The 21,626-nt window shown below is 44.2% G+C and overlaps 1 protein-coding gene across 1 annotated transcript in view; it reads left to right on the top strand.

Moving 5' to 3' along the window:
• The window catches only part of ptn (pleiotrophin), a 35,084-nt gene extending 15,338 nt beyond the window's left edge, over positions 1-19,746 (top strand). Inside the window, exons 2-5 of the mRNA XM_061075652.1 lie at positions 8,460-8,554; positions 9,087-9,260; positions 11,419-11,580; positions 18,908-19,746. Coding sequence (XP_060931635.1) covers positions 8,461-8,554; positions 9,087-9,260; positions 11,419-11,580; positions 18,908-18,963 — 486 coding nt within the window. The 5' untranslated portion in view covers position 8,460 and the 3' untranslated portion in view covers positions 18,964-19,746. The remainder of the gene's footprint in view (positions 1-8,459; positions 8,555-9,086; positions 9,261-11,418; positions 11,581-18,907) is intronic.
• The last annotated feature ends 1,880 nt before the right edge of the window (positions 19,747-21,626 follow it).

Raw genomic sequence — 21,626 nt, 5'->3', positions numbered from 1 at the left:
TTGGCAAAGCTGTTAGTTAGAGTGTTAGAAACCCACTGAGGCACATGGAGGGAGAGCGGAAAAGAGGATTGTGCAGCAAAGAGAAGCTTCAGACACTTTGATTCATGTTCAAGCCAAAAGTAAAAAAACTGTGCTTTTTATTACCTCCACAAAGGAAGTTGTGTTTATCTGCATAAAATTTAGAAGATTAGTGGAAGAATCTCTGGATCTGGATCAGATCAGATTGGGAGTTAATCTGGGTCTTCTTCTTCAGATGCTTTGGCGTCCTCTATTTTCGCAGCAAAAGAACGGAACATTACCAACCGATGGTGAGAGCCCCCTCCTGGATCAAGAGCAAAACTCGTTGCAGGTTAAATATGAACTTTTTCCCACAAGTTCAAATGAATATTTGGATTTGGAATAAAAAGTGACAGCCCAAGGAGGTAGCAGAGATATGAGTGGTGCTTATTTCAGGCCGAGTTTTTTATCTGAACTCAATTAAAATTTCACACCAGTTTGGAAACTACTGAAGTTTTTTTTGTGCTGAGCTCTCAGAGTTCTTCCGCCCCCTGCTGTGAGAAACAGACTTTAAACCTTTTTCAGTCCAGTCACTGACTCGAATGTCACTTTCACATGTGGTAGCAACTAATTCAATCTGGAGTGAATGTATGTCTTTCTAATTGACTGCTCGATAATCAGCGGTTTGGACTCACTGACATTTACGTGTGAGCCTGTCAGGTATCACACGGCAGAGATTCTACACAAACACATCACTACAGTTGAAATAAATCTCAAAACGAACCCGTCCATTCGGTTGAACTCTACAAATCACCATGTTCTTCATATATCACATTTTTTCCCCTGTATTATTTCCTGAATTATTCATGCGTTTGTGTCCTGACTGGCAGACGAATCTGCCGCGGCCTTATTTATCTTACAGTTCACAACACATTAGGGGCGTTCTCGCTTTTCAAGAGCACCGTGATTCCAGGGTTTTTATTTTAATAAGCTGTCACTGCCTCTCCTGCTCTGCATAACGGACATTTCCACAGTCTGTTTACAAGCGGAATTAAAAAGCACAGGAGGGAGGCTGAGATATGTGCGGCGCTGCTCAAGTGGACGGGAACACAAATTCTCTTTGTTGTTTCGCAGCTAAATGAAGTGAATTGGATGTGGGGAGGGAGAGAGAGAGAGAGCGAGAGAGAGAGAGAGAGAGAGAGAGAGAGAGAGAGAGAGAGAGAGAGAGAGAGAGAGAGAGAGAGAGAGAGAGAGAGAGAGAGAGAGAGAGAGAGAGGGAGAGACCAGATCCTGCGAAAAATCTGTGTCCACACGACTTTTCCTTTTTTCCAAAATCTCAAAAACAGAACAAGAGGAAACATTCTCCATATTCCCAGTCAGTGAAGCTTCAGTCATTTTGAAGCTGCTGTTTTAAAGATTAAAAAGTTTCTTAGTGTTGCTTTAAAATGTAACACTACCTCGTCTGAAACACGATGGTGCGACTAAAAGCAGATCCACTCATTAACTTCCGCCATCTTAAATTAAAAAAATAAGACTATAGCAATCTTCCAAACTTGTTGAGCCGTCAATTCGTCCTCAAGTTGAACATTCTTCAATATTTGTTTTGAAATTGTTTACCCCCCGAGCTAGTGATTAAAAAAATGATCTTGTCTTTTTGAGGGTATTTTACAAACCCGTCTCCAACAGAGGAAATGGAATCCACTCGTGTGCCCTCCCCCCCCCCCCCCCCTGCCACATGATAACATGGTTAAAATATCCCAGTGAATAGACTGAATAGAGTCGCAGATAAAGAGACGAGAGACAGTGCCGCACTCGGCCTTCGGTTCTGCAGTTTCATAATCCCGAAAAAGGAGAGTAATTGATAACCACTGGAGTTCATTGTCGGCTCATAATGTCCTTATGTGCGTGTGAATGACAAAAGGGAGCGGGGGGCTCGGAGTGGGTGTTTGGAGGCGTAGATATAATAAGATCAGCGTAATGAAGCCATTCATGCGTTAATATACCTCCTCAGTTTTGGCATTTTCAGCTCCGATGCTTCTCTCAGAGCTTTTGTTCGTCGTCGTTATTATGGTGTTGTTATGATTAAAACAAGTTCCGTCGTCGTGCGGCGCCGTTCAAACCCGCCGCCGTTTTTCGAGACTTGGTAACACACACACACAGACACACACACACACACACACACACACACACACACACACACACACACACACACACACACACACATACACACACACACACACACACACACACATACACACAGACACAGACACACACACACACACACACACACACACACACACACGCACACACAGACACCACGCATGCTGCTTTTGTTCCGGCATGCAGCTCCCTGGGGTGTCCTCCAGGGGGGTGGGGGCTGTTCTGAGCGATAGCGGGGACCTTCTCCACACACTGTCCCGGCCCCCCCCCCCCCCTCCACTGTCTGACCTTTTACAAAACACAAGTCAGAAAATGTGTGGCATTTCCCCTCTAATCATCTGCACCTAAGCACATGACAAATGACTCCCCCCCCCGGCCCCAAGAGGACTGAATCACTTTTCCTCAATGGCGGTCGTTATCTAACCCGCAGGTGTGATGGCTCCCGGCCGCGTTTCTCTCTGCAGCTTCACCTTCTCCTCATCCATATTCCCATCGTCACCCTTGACACGGGCGTTTACGCTTTACATTCTCTAATCCAGGGTTTATTTGCGGCTGCATTCCGGCGTTCTGTGTGCCCGACTTCACTCGCCCGTCGGCCTGCCTCCCTCTTTCCTCCTCCTTCCTCCGTCCTCTAGTCGATACACTTCTCATTTCATCTGTGCCGGGATCTCTCAAAAGCCGCAGCTCAAGGAACACACAGAGCGAGAAAGTCCTAAATAAATCCTTTCAATATGCTCTGTGTCTCGGGGAGGCATCCGCTCCCCCTCTGAATCACAACTACTGAGACGGGAAAGCCACTTAGAAGTGGATTTTTTCTGCCCCTCGACTTTTTTTCCCAAGGACACGGCGCAGTGTTCTCTGTCTCTACCTAAAGCTCAACAGAGAAACTTGTGAATAACATGTTTTTCTTTCCCTTTTGTTGTTGTAAATATCGTTAAAAAAAAGGACTTCATAGGAGCTGTTTAATTCAATTTCTTGATTTATTTCAACCTTATTCACCACGTGAGGGTCATGTACTTCACAAGGAGGACAGACGTCATGCCAACCGAGGTTCTCGAGAGGGAGAACCTTCAAAGAGAGAAACATCCAACAGTCCATAGAAAAAAAATACATGGTTATTGAAGCAGCAACATGAAACGATGCATAGAATAAAAACTGTCTTTAAGATGACCTCCACACTCAGTTGGAGTCTACTGCGTCTGTTATCGTGATTAGCCAAAGCCAAACTTTTTCCATTCCTGTTGTATTTTATGACTTTGCGATATTTGACCCTGCCTCTGCTGTCCACAAATATCTGTGTGTAACCTTTGCATGTAGCAAAGAAACATGATCCGCTCTCTCTTCTCTAAGTTCATCTTTGCACCTGGAACAAGACTCTGAACGACCCCAGTGACCTTTCCCTCCACAGGAGACCAGAGTGTGGAAGCGTTTTCCTTCTGACTCGTGTGAAATCTGAAACTGACAAAATGGCCACGACAAAGACGGAAAAGCCAGAGGGGCAGTTTGGGTGAAGAAAAGCTTATTGCACAAGATGAAACCTGCTTATTGCTGCAAGTTTTGTCTCCAACTTCCTGCTTTTCCCAAAGTGCATTTCTTTATCCTCACCAGCCTGTTGCCAGCTCTGTCGGCCTTACGTCATAGAACATGTTCTGGTGAAGTTGTCCCTTCCAGTGGCTCCAGGACGTATTTGGAAAAGCTCTAATAGCTTTACTTGTAACACATGAATACTCTTTAGGATTCAGTGAGCATGAATATTTGAATGTGCAGCCGATTATGACGGCAGCTACGGCGACAACCGTGTCAATACTACGTGTGCACTTTTACAAACAAATAAGAAGATATAAGTGTTTAAATCAAAATGCAAAAACAATTATTATACTGAACAGACAATAAAAGTTGTTTAACGTCTGTGAAACGTCCACAGGCAAGATTTGTTAGCCACAAGCTACAGGCGTTCACGGTTATGGACCAAAACAAATCCTTAAATCTAATAACAAAGAGAATCAGTCCCGTCCGCACAACTCTGAATATTTAATAGTTTGGTGGAAGCGAGCAGGAAAAGACTTGATTCTTTGATTCGCTACCTCCGGGGGCCCAGTTTTTAAAAAACATGTTTAATATATTTTGCAGCTAAGTGATATTAAAAGCAAACACGTGTCTTGTGGTAATATGTGTGCTCGTCGCTTGTGCACCCCCAAGCCGCTGCTGCTCCTCCGCCTGGGTATTTTGGGATCAGCTCTCTGATCAACAGCAGATTTTAAAGAGGTTAACGGTGTAAGTTAAAGAAACAGAAATCTATTCCTCTCAGAACGATAACGCCGGAGATCACTCCTCACTGGGCTCAGACGACTAATAACCCGAGCGACTCCCCTTTCCCTGGACCTCATAATTGATTCATTAAGGTTCCCTCCTTTATTGCTGCGCTGTCGGCTCCATCGCCGCGTGCCTTTGTATTAGATGCAGGCAAGAGGATGTGATCGTATAAATAGATTCGCCTTCATATACTCTGCAGGGATTACGTCAGTCCTAATGAGACCGAGAGGAGAGAGGGTTCTCGCATCTGGGGATTGTGTAGTGGAGTGACGGGGCATATTGTGTGTGTGTGTGTGTGTGTGTGTGTCATTGTTGTGTGGCCGGTATGGGCTTGATCCCCTCCACTCCCTCACCAGGAACCCACAACTCTGTTTCATTCGATGAGGCAAATAGAAGAGTTGATAGGATTCATTCTCACCAGCTCATAACGACACAGATTAATGGGTGTCTATGCCACTCCAGCTAACGTAACTCATTCACTGACCTCTGATCCCATCGTGGGAATCTACTGGTTTCACCATTTACACCTTAAACATAAGCAGATACTGCTTGTGATCATATTTACCCATATCTCCATATTAAAAGTAAAGGGCTGGATATGCGTTTCTGAAATATCTTATATGTTGAAATCCTCTTCACGTCCCAACAGCCATCAAGAAATAAAGAAAAAAGAAAAGTGCAGGATTTCAAACCCTAGTTTGAACACAGGATGCAAATGTAGAAATGTTGTAGTTGAATTTCAACTGACACTGGATGAATCATCTGTGGTGGAAAAAAAGCTAAACCTCAGAATTCATGTGCTTGTAAGGTCCGATCGTCAGGTTTACCCAGAACCCCCGGACCGGTCTGACTTATTGTCCAAGAAGAAGAAGAAGTTTGATCCTTTAAACCAACGGCCGGTCGGCAGCACCTGGTGGTTTCTCACTCGGCCATGAACACTGTACGAAAAAAGGGGGCAAGACAAAACCCTGGAAGTCTCTTTAATGAGAAACCATCAGAAAATAATGACTCAAGAACTCAGATAACGAGTTGGTTTATCCCACCCGGACCTGTCTTCCTCTTCTCACCCACCACATGTTCTCAGACTTTCCCCCCTCCCTCACCCGCCCCTCCACTTAACTGTTCCCACTTGTCCCCCCCATCTGCACCTCATTCATCCATCAGTTCCCCTCTTTATGCATCAGGTTGCATCTTTAGTTCCTCGTCCCTTCGTCTTGTTCGGTTTCTGCTCCGTGTTCCAGCTCTGATTCGCTGTGGGGATTTTTCCTGGTGTAGCTGCTCCTGCTCGTTGTCTGCTCGTGCGCCAGGTTTTTAATTATTAAAGATTAATCACCACAACTGCCCGACTTGGAGTCTGCGATTGGATCCAAGCTGCCTGTGTTGGCACCAGCAAATCCTAGACAGGACTTTGGCAGAGCACAGGAATGAAAAACAATCCAGTAGAGAAAAACAACCTGAAAGAGAAAACACCAGCTCGTGAAGATGAAGAGTTCCTTGTATTGATGGATGGGAGTCAACAATTGCTTTGGTTAAATTACAGGGGGATGGAGTCATGACTGAAAGAAGTTGAATCCTGGAGGATCGGTGCTGTTAGTTAGCAGAACTCCAGAAAACCCGATGGTAGAATCCGTTAGTGTCAGGAAGAAACTTTCTCTGCAGCTGAAATAATGAGGCCTGACTGTCTGCGAGGACAGTAACAACTTCACTGACGATAGCACGTAGCAAAAAATATCTCTACACACACCTTTAGCATGCAGCAAAGTTAGAGATCTCTTATGTTACTATGGGATAATTAATGGGAAGCACTGCTTTGACATGGTGAGAGAGGACATTAACCCTAGTGGTAAGGATATTCTCTTTTAGTTATCGTCATTACAACTTTCAATGTTCTCTGAACTAGTTGTCGAGCTGCAGGTATTCTGACGACACTTTTATGGAAAAGCATTGTGCTTCTTATCCTGAGCTTTAACCAGGCAGCACACATGATACTCAACTGCTCCGATCCACTCCGTCATCCATCATTATAGGTGCTGTCATGCTCCGGAAATGGGAGCTACGTGGTTGGAGGAGTGAGCGACTCCCATTTGATTTACTGACCCCGGGAGGAGGAGGAGGAGAAGGAGGAGGAGGAAGAGGAGGTGCCTGTCATCTAGCAGGATCCTCTGGCTACAAAAAAGAAAAGGGTTAATTCAGTTTAGTCCCAAGATTTATTTCTCTCACCGGCGTACTGTATGGAGTGCTCATTCAAAGTCATCAACCCCCCCCCCCCCCCCCCCCTTTGTGCCTGCAGTTCACCCTGAGCCCATCACTCTGCGTGACTTACTGAGGAAAAGACTTTCTTATCTGCGGAGAGGCCACAATGCCTTTCTGGTGGAAAACGATCCTTATCGAGTCGCCTTCATTGGGTTTTCTGTGTGAAACTCTTAGAACTCATTGTATTCGCTTCTTTTCAGGTTGGGATTCAAGGATTTACTTTTTGCTTCCTTTTTTGGGAGGTTATGGAAATGAGTGGAATCTCTTTAAAAAGTCAACACACACAAAAAAAGAAGATGGAGTGAAGTGTTCAATCAAAACAGTCTGAAGAGTATAAAGACGACCACGAGGAAGAACAGGCGCCGCCGCGAGGCTCATAACGAGACTCTGAAGAAGCACCGGGCCACTGCTACAACAGCTAATAATGAAATATAAGGTTTGAATACCTGATTTAAATTTCAGAGGGGTTCACTGTCCTCCAACAAAGCAGGCTCAACTTTTCTGAAGCTGAAAAGTTGGGATTTTCTTATCCGTTACACAATGGGACGGACAGACATTTGGTAATTTTCCTCCACGGGTCTGCAGGAGGATTTTCTTCACCTGTAAAACAAACACACACACATACACACACACACATAGGAGTCGGTTGTTGAAGGTAGTGGATTCAGCGCACTAATTAATTCACAGTGCATTAGGAGGATCACAGTGGCAGCTTGCTGCTGATCCACATCCAGCTGGAGGATCATGAACCGAAGGGATTCTGATGCACAATATGGAGAAGTAGATTGATTCGTTAAACCTTTAAACCAACTACATTGAATTTAGAATTGAAATCTGTGCAAATAACGGTCGAGAGAGAGAGAGAGAGAGAGAGAGAGAGGGAAACCGAGAACATTCTCCTCTGTGACAGGTGATTAACTTGACATCTCAAGCTTTCTGCTCTTTTCCTGCCTGAGTGAAGCAGGTGCAAGGTTTTTTCTTCAGACGTTTCTGGGCTGTTCATTTCCTCTGTTTGGTCTCAAAACATATAAGAAGCCTTTGGGCTATTTTGCAGAAAACAAGAATGGGTGTTATTTACTGCCCTTAACAAGAGTGTCTGTCTCAAACTTTCTCCAAAACTACTAAACCGATTTCTGAGGAATGTTGTGGAGGGATGGGGCCTCACCCATAAGGACCTTTTAAATATTTTGCGAGGATCTGGGTAAACAGTGTCACTCTTGTAGAATCAAACAAGCAAAGGTTTCTTTAAACTCTTCTTCTGAGAACTTGTATTGGTCCCCGGTCCGTGATGGGAAGCGCAGCCCATTTTTTTCTAGAATTCAAATCGTGTTAAGCGTCTTTCCTTGTTTCGACGATTCAAATCAAACTGGTGCGGTGACGGTTTCCACCCGAGACAAGAGTTCCCATGAGATTGACAGCAACTACACCAGTGACTGACAGTCCAGACCATCACAGTGTCGATATTGGAATCTAGGACTGTGGTAATGACACAAGTCGAGACGTGGACATTCCCCAGGCTATTCCTCTGCTCTCATGAGACGTGTATTGCTTTTCTCTGCTCCTCTCTGTTCTTTATCCAGCAGTTCAACGTGTCGAGCTCTGCTATGTATTGTAGGAGGCTCTCAAAATGTGTGAGTTTTGAAATGTAAGAACGCTGAAGTCGGGCGGAAGTTGCTACACTCGAGCACCGAACACCATGTCTTAATTAACTCAGTGGCCTTGTCTCTGTGTTTCAGAATGAATGGACAGAAGCAGTGGACGAGGGTGGCTGTGATGGCTCTCCTGGTGCTGACGGTGATGGCCGCCGAAGGAGGCAAAGCAGAGAAACAAGGTAAATGCTGGAGAAAAAGCGCTCTGTCATTTTTACCTCTGCAACGTTCAGTTTCCTCAGTGGAGCGACACACAAAGCTATCTCCCCTCGCAGGCTCCGGTGCGAACAATGTCCCTCGTGACAACTTATTTAAGTGGACACAACTTTTCCAAAAAAACATGAAAATAGGGAAGGTGCCAGTGGGGTTAAAGTAATTTGTCCCCTTTGAGAATTCACCAGAAACAAAAAGCAAATATCTCGCAAAAAAAGGGAAAAATAAGACAGATAAATCCCTCTCGGGTAAAGAGAACAACATTTAGTCCAATTTAAATTCAAGGGAAAAAGTTAATTTGCATTGGAAATTAGTGCAAGCACCGAAACCCATTATAAGTGCCTTGTAATAATAATAAAAAGTTCAAGAGTAAATACTTTTTACAGACATTGCATGTAGCACTTTGTGTTCTGTTTTAATAAAAGCTTAAATTCAAACATTCTTTAGCCTGAACCGTCCGATACGACTCCAGTTGTTCAAGTGTGTGATTGTGTGGTACAGGGAAGAAGGAGCGCAAGTCGGACTGCGGCGAGTGGCAGTGGAGCGTGTGCGTCGCCAACGAGGGCGACTGCGGACTCGGCACCCGGGAGGGAACTCGCACCGGCACCGACTGCAAGCAGACCATCAAGACCCAGCGCTGCAAGATCCCCTGCAACTGGAAGAAGAAGTTTGGAGGTAAGAGAGAAATGTTCGAATCAAGATAGCGCTCAGTGGAACCTCTGCCAAGGCCCAACAGTGACCCTGAAATTACCTATACTGCAGCTGGCCACCAGGGGGCAATCTCGACGCTTTAGCTTCACTTTCACGCAGCTGACCTCATCCGTCTTTGATACTAAGACTGAGATGCTCTTATTGAGCTACATGTGATCAGATCAGTGTTTAGATCATCTTCACCCACATGCTGACCCAGAACACCTTTCTCCTTCTGTACAGCTGCATGACTCCCATCAATCCCCCCCCCACACACACACACACACCTCCGCCTGTCACTCTCACAAACAATGGCCCCACTTCCACAATGAGACTAAGAGAGCTCCATAATTAGAGGTCCAACATTAAAGAAAAAGAAAACGGGAAATAATCATCCTGCTTTGTCATATGCTTTTTGGACTGGGAGTGTGTGCAGCCATCAAAGCTGAAATGCCTCCCAGTGACAACCCCCCCCCCCCACCACCACCAGTAAGGCCCGTCAAGCATGGAGCCTGCAGCTCTGCAATGTGTCCGTCACAAGTGATGAACACATCAGGAAATAGTGCTCCAGTTAACTGGCTATATAGATTATAGCAACAGAAGTTTTGTGGAAGTGGCAGGAAGTGACATCCTCTCCAAAAGACTGGAAAGTAAAAAGTAAAACAACAAAGCGTGATGTCTGCCCCATTCTTTTTTATTTCAGAATTTTGTCCTGACCTGACAGCAGCCATAAGTGAAGCCAAACTATCTTGTTCGCCCCCTGTTGGCTGGCTACAGTATAGGTCCCCAACCTCACCTCATCTATGTTAGCGGATGGGACATGTACCAAACTGGAAAGTCAAAGTACCTGTTTCAAAAGATGGTTACTGATTCTTATCACACGTCTATAATGTAAAGTGTTCAGGTTTATAGTACATGGACGTATTTCAACAACAGAAACAGGGATGGATGATGTTTTAATGTGTAAAAAAAAGGTGTTAAATTCCTGAAGAAACTTGAGAAACTTTGATTCTAAAGATGCTTATGAATTGTTACCTTCACCGACGGGAATCTGGTGAGTGACTGAGTTTGTTCCCGACATTATTTTGTAACCTACTTGTGTGTGTGACACCTTAATGAGGACACGGGCTGCCTGCCAGCAAGGAAGCTCTCTCTCTCTCTCTCTCTGAGATAAATTATAGGTATGAAGGCGTTTTTTTTTTTTTAAAGAGTTGGAAGCTCATGAAGTCCCAGTAGGATTCCCGCAACAATGGCCATGTCACTCCCCCTCCTCTCCCCTCCTCCCACCCCTCTGCTCCTCTGATGAGCGCCCTGGGACCTCGGAGGCAGTGACAGGGCGTCCGGCGCTTTCATGTGAGAGGAAAGTGGCGAATGAGTGTCACGGCCCCGAGGGAGCCACCAGCTAGAGTGGCAACAAAATAATGGAGGGACAGCGCACAGCACACACACACTCAAAGTACACACACACACACACTCAAAGTACATTTCTATACCATACGACAGCCATTGCTGCTGCGTGCTGGGGCAATCTTGCATCCTCTGGGGTTGAGTTTAAGATGGATTAAATTCAATATCAAATGAAAGCACATGTGCGAAATTTATTTGACTTGCTGCAGTAAGTGCTTGCACTCGCTCCGACGCTAAGATTGTATCTGTCCCTTATTTCCAGGCTCAACGGCAGCCAGGCTGGTTTTTTGATTACATTCATCTGTTAGCCTATTCTCGTCCTATAGGAGATATAAGATCAATAAATGAGACGCCATCTGTTCCTGTTGGCAAACAGCAATCAGCACTTTTATTTTGTTGTTAATAAGAGCGGCCTCGTGATCCGGGCTTCAGCAGAACTCCCTCTGTCTATCCTGGACTCTTCTCATTTAATAGGACGCAGATAATAGCCAAATAAATTATAAATGCTCATCAAACAGCCATTCACAGACCAGGACTCGCAGCTCTTCAGGCTCAATGGACTCGTTCCGTTGACTGATTGCCGTCGGCTGCTGTTTATAACAAATACAGAAGCTGCAACGTGTCATTCTTAGCAGGCTTTCTGCTCGGTTGCGTCTATACCATGCCTCCTCGGAGCTGCTTTCCAGAACAAAGGCGTTCTGATTAAGTGTCTGTTCTCTTTGCCTGTGCTCTCTAGGGGAATGCAAGTACGACTTCCAGGCATGGGGGGAGTGCGACCTGGCGACGGGCAAGAAGAACAGGACGGGCGTGCTGAAGCGGGCGCTCATGGACGCGACCTGCGCCACCACTGTCACAGCCACCAAGCCCTGTGGGAAAATCCCCAAGACCAAGCTGCAAGGTAAGCAGAGGAGGATGAGTGATCACTGGATAAAGACAAGTTCAGTCCGTCAGCAGCAGCAGGGTCCGAGTCCTGCTGATGGAACGCTACGTCCTCAGAAATATGGAACAAGCTTTTCTGCCATTAAAACAACAGATTTTTTTGTCTGTTAAAGCAAATTACTTAAAAGTTACAACTTACTATACATTTGTCAATAGTAACATATATTGGAACCCCACACACATGCTGCAATTCCTGCATTTAGCATACAGCTAATTTAAAAATCATCTAGCCAATGTTTTGGAGGAACTTTTATCAAGTTACACAACAATATTTTAATGATCTAATTACTCTTCGGGCCATTCTAGCCGTAAGCCGGTAATTGTTTTCGCCTCTGTGTGTGTGTATGTGTGTGTGTGTGTGTGTGGTGTGTGGTGTGTGTTTATGTACACAACAACCAACCACCCACCCTCCCCCCCCCAATTAAATGATGTCATATAGTGAGTGATGCCTTGAAGACATCATGCCAAGTTCCAAAAAGCATCTTTCAATATATCTCTCTATCCTGAACGACCTCAAACAAAAATATGGACAATTATTTAGGATGATATGACAGGAATTACCTCATCATGTCATCACTTTGAAGTTGGCAAATCACGTCTTTCAGTGAAGTAATGCATTAACTTTTGAAGCCAAAGAGATTAGAGACATTTGCCTGATTGGGGGTAGCAACAGTTCTGCATCGCTCCTCCAACGCTTCTCAATTCAAACCGTAATCTCTTAGACACAAACATAATTAGTGAAATGCATTACAGTCCAACACTGATGCAAAACAAGTGCTGGGTGTGCCAGTGCTTTCCTGGAGAAGAGTCTCCTCCTTCCCTTCGTGCGACCCGAGGAAGAAGCTTCTTCTGCCAAACACGTCGGAGACAATAACGGTTATTAAAAGGAATCCATCACCCTGTCCCGAACCGAACCTCTGTAAGCTCTATTAAATCTTCATGAACTCAAATTCACTCAAGACAAAACCACAGTGTTTTTCTTTCACAGACCAAAGTTGAAGCGTCGTCCAACCGGGAGGAGCTGGAGCTGTGCGGTGGAAATATTTATGTTTACGCTCACGTGACAACGAGATTGATTCGGATCAAAAAAGTAAAAATCGTGCTGAAGCAGAGCCGACGATTTCAGAGGGGAATTATTCCCAGCGCTTTTCTCGCACTGTCAAATTATTGTAAACAGTTGCGGGGGAAAGTTAGATTAGTTGGTTTGTTTATTTAATTACAGCTGGAGGGATGTTTACCAGTCGGGTGTCTCCGTGTCTCCAGCTGAACTCCTGATCTTCCTGCTGACGGGCTCCGTTTATCTCCTGGCGTTTGATGTTCATATTTTCTTTTAACACGGTTGGGAAAATACAGATCTGAATTTAATATAAACTCAAATAAATTACCTTCAGTGTATTGTTCACATGTGCGTGAACTTCACTCTCCGTTGTGATTATAACTGTGCAAGTTCGGTACATATTTCTCTCGTCTCGGCTCCGACTGCTTCTCCGCTAAATCCAACAAGCGCCTGCAAATGATTTAATCTGAGGCACGGGGCCGCGCTCCTTATTTACATTCAACGCAGCGTCAGCGGGATGGAAATCCACCGACTTAAGTGCTCAGTCGAAGCGCTGAGTGACAGTGTTAAGGCCAGGGTGAAGAGGTTAACTCACTATTCAGCTGTAATTACATGCTCTTACCTTTTCTTCAGTCGTGTCAAAGACACTGAAGTCAGGGAGCTTCTCTCGCTCTTTTTTTAAATGTTCCTTTCTTCTCACATTCCCCTGGAAAATGAGGAGCTGTCAGAAAAACCTGATTTGACACAAGATGTGAACTAATGGAGGAATATATCTAATAACGGGCGCCGACACGTGTGGAACATATCAACGTCTCCTCGGGGGGGATCGCTGGTAGAACTGATGAGGACAGAGCTCTCGACTCAATGCCCTTTTGTCACTTGTGCAAACAAGGATGCGACTGTGTTCGTCCCATTGTCCAAACAGGATAATAACGTGTGCAGAAATGCTGCCAAGGGTCATAAACTGGGGTGTTATCGCGCTCGGCAGATGACATGTGTGCACACAGGGTTTCCGCGCTGAGTTTGCTTAACCTTACCGTCACTTCATCAAACAAGCGGAGTCGCATCAAGCAACAAAATTATAAAGATAAGAGCGTGTAAACACTTCGGAGACGCAGTCCCTCTGCTACAGGATGTCTGCAGCTGCGGTGCTGCCAACTGTAACACGTCTGCTGTTTGACGAAGGCTTTTTAATGCCAAACTTTATTTGAATCTGTTAAATTTCTTTTCAACTCGACAGCTCATCACTGATGAGTTTGCGACAAGAAGTTTGATCAGGGAGCCGTTCCCCGCCAGCTGCGAGACGTAAATGAGTTTATGGTTTGAAAAGTGAGTGTGGAGAAGTGTCAGTTCAGTGTTTGCTGTAACGTGGGACTTCTCTCTGAAGAGCGGCTGCAGCATAAGTTGTTTTGCAGCATTGACACAAGTGTCGGAGGTTTCGCTTATTCACAGAGGAGCTAAGGACAAATTGCAAACAAGGCTTTTTCGCAGTTAAAGCAACACGATGCAACATTTGTGCATTTAACAACAGCTTTAAAATTAGTTTGAGGGTTCAGTGACTTGGAATAGAGGGAGAAGTTTTCTCTTTTATTCCCCGAACGTCTGCTCCTGTTCTATGCGACTATGGTGAACTTGTATAATCTCCTGTGGGAAGTGTAGAACTGGCTAAAGCTCCTTTTCCGCTGGTTCCACCATTTTTTAGGGAATAACCTGCATATACCTACTTATTCCAGGGTAAAAGAGGTTTAACAATCCAAAACTAAACTGTCAGAATCAGGTCCAGCGAGTAGCGCTGAGCCGCTTCATCGCTCGGATGAAGAGCCCAACAGAATGCATCACCACCTGTGGCGCTAGATGTAGATGGCGCTGTTGCTCAGTAACACAGTGTTGCTTTAAATGTCGAGGCCTTGTGTAACGCCCACCTGTCCTCCACGTCGATTTATGCAGGTTAGAGCTTTGGGGGATGGAATGCATCCCATAATGCAAAGGTTGAGAGTGGCAGGTCTCCAATCTGTCAGGTCCCATCACACTCAAACTCACACCTAGAGCTAATTTATTCAACCTGCATGTCTTTGGGAAACGTGAACACACCAACAGCATAAATTTATATATTTCTTTGCTTTTTGCTGATCTGGTATAAAAAACCATATCGATTAAACTATTTCAGTGAATCCTGATTAACATAAAAAATACAATCCTTAAGAGCTGATTATTCTGCTTTTCTCATGTAATTCGATTCCACGATGCAGGTTGCAGGTGCATTCTGTCGATGTAGGTCATGAACATTTCATGTAGCGAGTATGTAAATAAAGGTTCCTGTGAAAAACGTGCTTGGCTTGCAGCCGTGTGTGCAGCAGCAGCACCCGCATACACCTGCACGCATCAGTTCTAATGAAGGCCCGGTGGCGTGGAATGCGGAGAGACAGCGTGAGAGGTGCGAGAGCTGAGGGCAAAAAGAGAAGCAGAGCGAGGATGACAGTGGCTGAGATGAAGGGAGGCAGCCGGGGAAGAAAGAGCCGCTATCTGAGCGAGGTGTGATTTCCCCCCGTCTGCCAGTCGGAAGATAAGCCCTGGGAAGCAGAGGGGTTACCGGTGGAGAAAGAAACACCGGCTGCTGTGTGGGGAGGGGGATGCTGTCCTGTGTGTTCCAGGGGGGATGGCAGCGATACAGTCCACAGCAGCAGGATCAGAGGCTTCACAAAAAAAAAAGAATACAAATGTTTGGCTTGGGCTTGACTGAGATGGAGAGAGGAGAGACTGTCTAACCCCGGGGCTCGGAGCTGAGACGTGCCCGGTCAAATCTGCAATTCTGAGCAGCCACCTCGGCTCCAGGAGATAGGTTTCCCCTGACTGCAGCAGGTAGCCGTGATGGAGGCGGCATCTGTCATGTGAAGATTCCGGAGGAGACAATGCTAAGAGGCACCTTGGGAGCGATCTGAGACTCAGAGTTGCGTGTTCTTCGCTGTCTGGTCCGGGTGAAACACAAGACCCCGCGGAGCGAGAAGGAGAAAACAAAGAGTGACAGGATTGAAACATTATGAATACCTGTAGAAACCTTGAGGTGTCCGCCTCCTTCTTTCAGCCGAGCAGGAGCGAGCGGCGCACGGGGGAGCGCTCGGTTGCCAGAGCTGATTTCAGGTTCAACAAAAGGCTTTGTTCGGATGAATCCGGCATCTCCGGCTTTCTTTCTTGTAATCCTTCTCGTTGGCCAAACAGGTGTTGCTCTGATTTTCTTAAATCAAACACATGCACTGCCAGACACAGAATCATCCTTCCACACAATACTTACAAAGGACGAGAAAAGAAAGTGCAGAAATCCAGTTAGGAAACGAGGGAATGAAGTTTGCGGCCAAACAATCTGTGCCAAAGATACAGATTTGAAAAAAAGAAAAGATACTTGTTGTTAAGCCTTTTGAGGACAAAACTTTTCCTTCTTGAAATGTAATGATCCGCTGCAGTTTCCTGCAAAGTTTACACACTTTCTTTAAGATGTACATTTTTTAAATGGGAACCTTGGAAATGACCGATTTTAAATATGCTCTGTATTTCATATGGTAAAAAATAAACTCAGTGCTCCTTTATTTCATGAGAAAAATTAACTTGAAGTATTAAAGTTCCTTATTATGCTGACTTTATTCGGTTTATGAGTTGAATTGACGGCAGAGGAAAAATTTTATATGCGATTCACACATTTTAAATATCAAACCTGCGGCGCGATATAAGGCGTCATAAAAATCAATGATTCAAGTATCAGAGTTTTCCGTGAATAATTTAACGCCGTACAGTTATGTAGCATCGAATGAAAGTTTTACTGAGGGAATGAACTTCGTTACACTTCACCCTGGAATACATGTGAAAAGCAAAGTGAGATTCTGCTGTTAGCTGAATTTTGAGCATGTGTGTAATCTCCGTGTTTCAGACTTGTGCAGTGAAGTTGTGAGTCGGTGGAGTGAACAGTGTCATGTCATGTGCAAAAGCTGCAGAAAAAGTCCCCATCTCGTCTCTGAAGCTGATAGAAAGAACCGAGCGAGGGAGGAGTGCATCCTTCTCCTCTGTCTCTCCTTGGGGAGCAGGACATGCTGACAACACAACAATGAAAAAAACGCATCCACACAGATGAAGACAAGCAAACAAACGGATCGGAAAGAGCAATTTCCACATTGGCATGAGTAGCAGCGCGTCGCGTGTCAGAATCTAAATGCTCCTGGAAGTCTTTTTGCAACCGAGGCGACGAGCAGAGATTTCTGAGAAGATTTTTTTTTTTTCTCGCAGACGCTGAATGTGAATGATAAAAAAAAAAGTGGAAAGTCAAATTAAAAATCTCATTGACGACGCAGAACTCGTCTCTGCTCTGAACCGCTCGCCCGCATGTCATTAGAGGATCTGTGAGTTGAGCAGGTTTCATTTCAACGTAATCCATTTATACAGATATTAATTCAGGATTTAAGCATTGGCAGTCTTTTAATATCTTATCGCAGTATATCTTTTAAAAAAAGACACCATATCATCCGTATATTACTTCTCTCTCTTTATTAGATTTCAGACATCATATCTGCTCATTTTATTTCTTCAGAAATAACGTCCTGACCTCCGACACCAACAATATGAAAGAATGATGGTTTTTATTTCACATTTGACACGTCTGCGCTATTTCTATAAACCAGGTTTGACTGTGAATGTGAACCACAGCCACGTGGGAGGATCTGTATTTAGCAGGACGCGCACTGAGGACTTGCTTTGGATCGTGCACACGTCTAAACAAAAGAGCGTGGATTAGCCCGGCTGACGTCTCTGTTCAACGTGTCACGAGGTGAAAAGACACGACTCCTCTTCCTCACATTATCCAGAAATGAAGCCGAAACATGCCTGGATACAAACGCTGCCATTTTGTGCCTATGACATCATTCAGATTTGGAGTGTAGAGGAGATAGAGGTTAATGTGCTCGACCAATAACGAGTCCGTCTCAGCTGTCAATCATGACGTGTCACCCTCATTTTATCCGATCACGTAAAAGCTACTCCCCAGCAAACATCAGTGTGATAAGAACGACCTAAAATGACAGGAAACGCTTATTTGATCTTAGTTTTTGACCTTTTATTTTGATCCATGTCCCATCCATCTGCTAACGTGGAGGAGGCAGCATTTATGACCTGCGCTGCAGCCAGCCACCAGGGGGCGATTGATACACTCTGGCCTACCTTTGGGGAAATCATCCATCTTTTAACCCAGTGTGTTAGACAGTGGTGGAGCAAATCTAAAGAAATAAGCAAATACATTTTCTTCAAAGACATTAAAACTGATTTATGAATAGGAATAAATCTGTATCTTGTAATATGATACAGTTTATTAACAATATGTGAATTATCGGCTTGTTGCACAATAATAAACCTGTTTTGTAGGAAAATGGAACAATCTCAAACTGTGGACACGATATTCAATATTCTGATCATAAAATCCGGAAATGGACATCCATCTGCTATTATACAGGCCCATACTGTATGGATATCCGGCACACACACACATACACACACTTTAACGACACAAATATAGCAGCACTGAATCATCAGCGGTCGATGTCTGACAGACACCAGAGGAAGACAGTTTTCTTGCATCTACACCCGGCTTCAACCGAGGCGATCACACAAACAGCAGATGTCAACTTACGCAACAACACATCCCACTTCCACTGCGCCCGGGAAGTTATAAAGACAAATTCGGTCATAAATAACTTCGGCAGTTTCCATCTCTGCTCTTCCTGCTGGAGAATTTCAAGGGCCTGTTCCTCATTTCGCCACAGAAGCTCCTCTCATGTGTAGATGTAGGTGTTGAACCCACCTCTGCACATGTGGAGGTGCACGATCAGACGATGCAAAGACAGAGACATGTGCATGTAGACAGACGGAGACACATCTCTGTAGGAAACAGTTAGCCAGTAGCTAGTTAGCCAGACAGGCTGCAGGTTGGACTCTCTTCCTGTTCACCAGAGCGAAGAGGCTGCAGAGCAAGGAGGGAACCGGTGGACCGTGGCGTTTGGTCACGGCTGCCAGGTATCAATCCACCGCTTTCAGGAAGTTGATAAAGCTTTTTGTCACGTCGCAAGAAAACAATAATAGTTTTGATTATTTCTGTCTGAGGGCAGCACGGGACGATCCACTTCACAGCAAACAGAAGACGAGAAAATGTTTATCTAACGTTGCCATTACCTCTTGTCTTTTTCTGTCCTTCCAGATGCGAAGAAGCAGAAGAAGGAAGGCAAGAAGCGAGACCGCACCCAAATGGACTGAAGAGGTCGTTTCACCCCCCCGCCACCCCAGGGAGGAAAGAAGAAGAGGGTGGGAAAATGTCCATTGCCCTGTTTCAACACGGCTCCTCTTTATACGTCCTGTAGGTTTGACAGTAGGAGCCAATAGTGGAAGACCAGTGGAAATATGACTTTTAGTGACCAAGTGTTTTACTTTTCCTTCTTTTTCCTTCTAGCACCTGATGAGATACAACTTGTGTGTGTTTGCTTATAGGAGATATAAATATAATACTCAGTGGTAGGGACAGATAATGAGTACGGAGATTTGTTTACTAGCGTTCTCACCTAATGATGTTATTGCTAGGAGTATTTTTTCTGAAGAAACAAATTGGATAGGATTTGTTTTACAGCTGCGGAGCCTAACTCTCATCTGGTCCGCGCGGCCACTTAATAAGGCAGTTCTGAAACCATCTTTGCTTAATTATTTTTGGCAAAAAATAAAGTTGTGCATTTGCAAAAAAAGTTAATTGTAACTCCGATCACTCTGTTTTTTTTTTCTCATTTCCAATAAGAACAAACAACATAAGTTGGTTCTATCTGGAGGCTGCATGAAATAACTTCTGTATACGTGTGTGTTGTAACTGTTTTTAGTTTGTTGTTTTTTCCTCCTGCTGCTCTGCTGTACCTCAATTTATACACTGATTTCTACTCTCCCAGCTCCCGGCTGTAAAAAAAAAGTTGGACTAAACATGCCCCCCCCTTTGTTCCCTGTTACACTTCCAAAAATAAAAACGAATAAGACAAAAAAAAATGTAGAGGATATCCAGAGCATGTGTGTGTGTGTGTCTATTCAAAAAACACCTCGGGATTTCAAACACATTTCATATATATTTTTATTTGAATTTCATTCTAAGAGAATATGGCACAACGTCACCACAGAATTCAGTTCCTCTTACGGTGTCGCAGGTGTTCGGTGGTCGTTACACTCAGGCTCATTGTCCGGAACAGAATAATCAAGAATGCATTTTAAAAAGGGGAAAATCAATACCGTTGTTTTACTGTACAGTAAGTATCATAGTGGGAGGAGGGGACAGGAGAATAAATGGGGGAGTCTTTGTGGGGGAAGGGGGTTAAACATTCAGATAGTAGCTATTAAACACGTGTATGTACATTTCCAATGTACGGCATCCGAATTACATATAATGTGTTATCTTATATACAAAGCAAACAATAGACTTCGATTTCTTTTTTACTATTGCGAGAGAAGCCACAGTGAGTGAATCCACAATGAACACCTACATACAGAAGTAAATGAAAGATGAACACGTGTATGTTACATTTAACACTTGCAGCAGGCTACTGATTTTTCTGTTTTTTTGTAAATTTTTACATATTTTTATTTTTTTGTTGTTTGCCGATTTCGTTGTAAATCCACGTCTGACCCTTTAAAGTTCAGATGAGGTCAAAGAAAATGAAATAAAATATTAAAATTGCAAACGTAATGAAGTTGGAAGCAGGCGGGCAGCTTCGTTCGTCAAATTTACAGGTGGAATAAAAATGAAAAAAATAAAATGTCCAGCCCCTGCCTCTGGTTATATCCATCCTCCTCCTCCCAGATCTGTTTTTTTCTTCTCTGGCGGCAGGAGTCACGTGTGGAAGTCGCCTGAAACGCCTCGAAGCTTAAACGTCTGGATCCAGTCGCGCGTTTCACAAAAGCAGCAAATCCACATCTGAGCAAATCACCCCTCCAGAAAAACGCATATATTTATAATTCCTACCATTATAATCACCTTCACTTTCAAAACCCCACAATTTTCATATTCATCTTTAAATAATTAATTTCTAAAACAAATAAAAGCAACTCTCTGGCTGTACACTGATAATACTCTAATCTTCAATAATACATTTTGTACTTTTTTACAATGAGAAAAAAGGAAGGAGACTTTTTATATAAAACGTGATAGAAAATGTACAATATAATGTATTTGTATGAAAACCAGGAACCACGTCAAAGCTGTGTCTGTTTCTAAAGTGAGTCTTTGGAAGCTTGTTGCTAAAGAAAGAACGGTGTGAAGATGGCGGAGGAGCAGACAATCAAAACACCGCGTGCCTCTTTCCCTGATGTGTGCCATGGTAGTTTGTCCAATCTGATGCCTTCATGCTGAGGATGCCATTTGGAAAATAGTAAGAACACACACACACACACACCAAACAAAATGACGGCACTGATCTCAGTATAATGACAGACATGAAAAAGCACAATTTCCCATTTGACAACACACTCTCTCTCACACACACACACACGCTACACACACACATGACGGTAAAAGAAACAAATCACCAGAATTGCCTGCCTTGCCTGCAGGAGAGCTCTAAAACCCTGTCGCTGCTGTGACTGTACACCGTTTGGGTATTTCGGGGGAGAAGATGAATTGAGAAAAAAGGCTTTGAGATGATGATGATTGTTAGATTGTTCAGTCCAAACTTCCATCGCCTCTGCAATCAGCCAGTGGGCTCTGAAGATGGGAAATTACAGTAATGGGAGCTCAGAGCTGAGGAACTAAAAGAAAAGGAAATAATTGTGATAATAATTGAGGAAGGCTGAATCTCTCAGGCTCTTTAAAAAGGTGCAGCACACCCACACATACACACACATACACACACACACACACACTCAAGGATAGAAGAGCAATTTGTTTACGTCAC

Source organism: Limanda limanda, chromosome 1 (genome assembly GCF_963576545.1).
Source record: "Limanda limanda chromosome 1, fLimLim1.1, whole genome shotgun sequence".
Lineage (NCBI taxonomy): Eukaryota > Metazoa > Chordata > Actinopteri > Pleuronectiformes > Pleuronectidae > Limanda > Limanda limanda.
The sequence above is the reverse complement of the archived record's forward strand: the minus strand, read 5'-3'. Positions and strand labels throughout refer to the sequence as shown.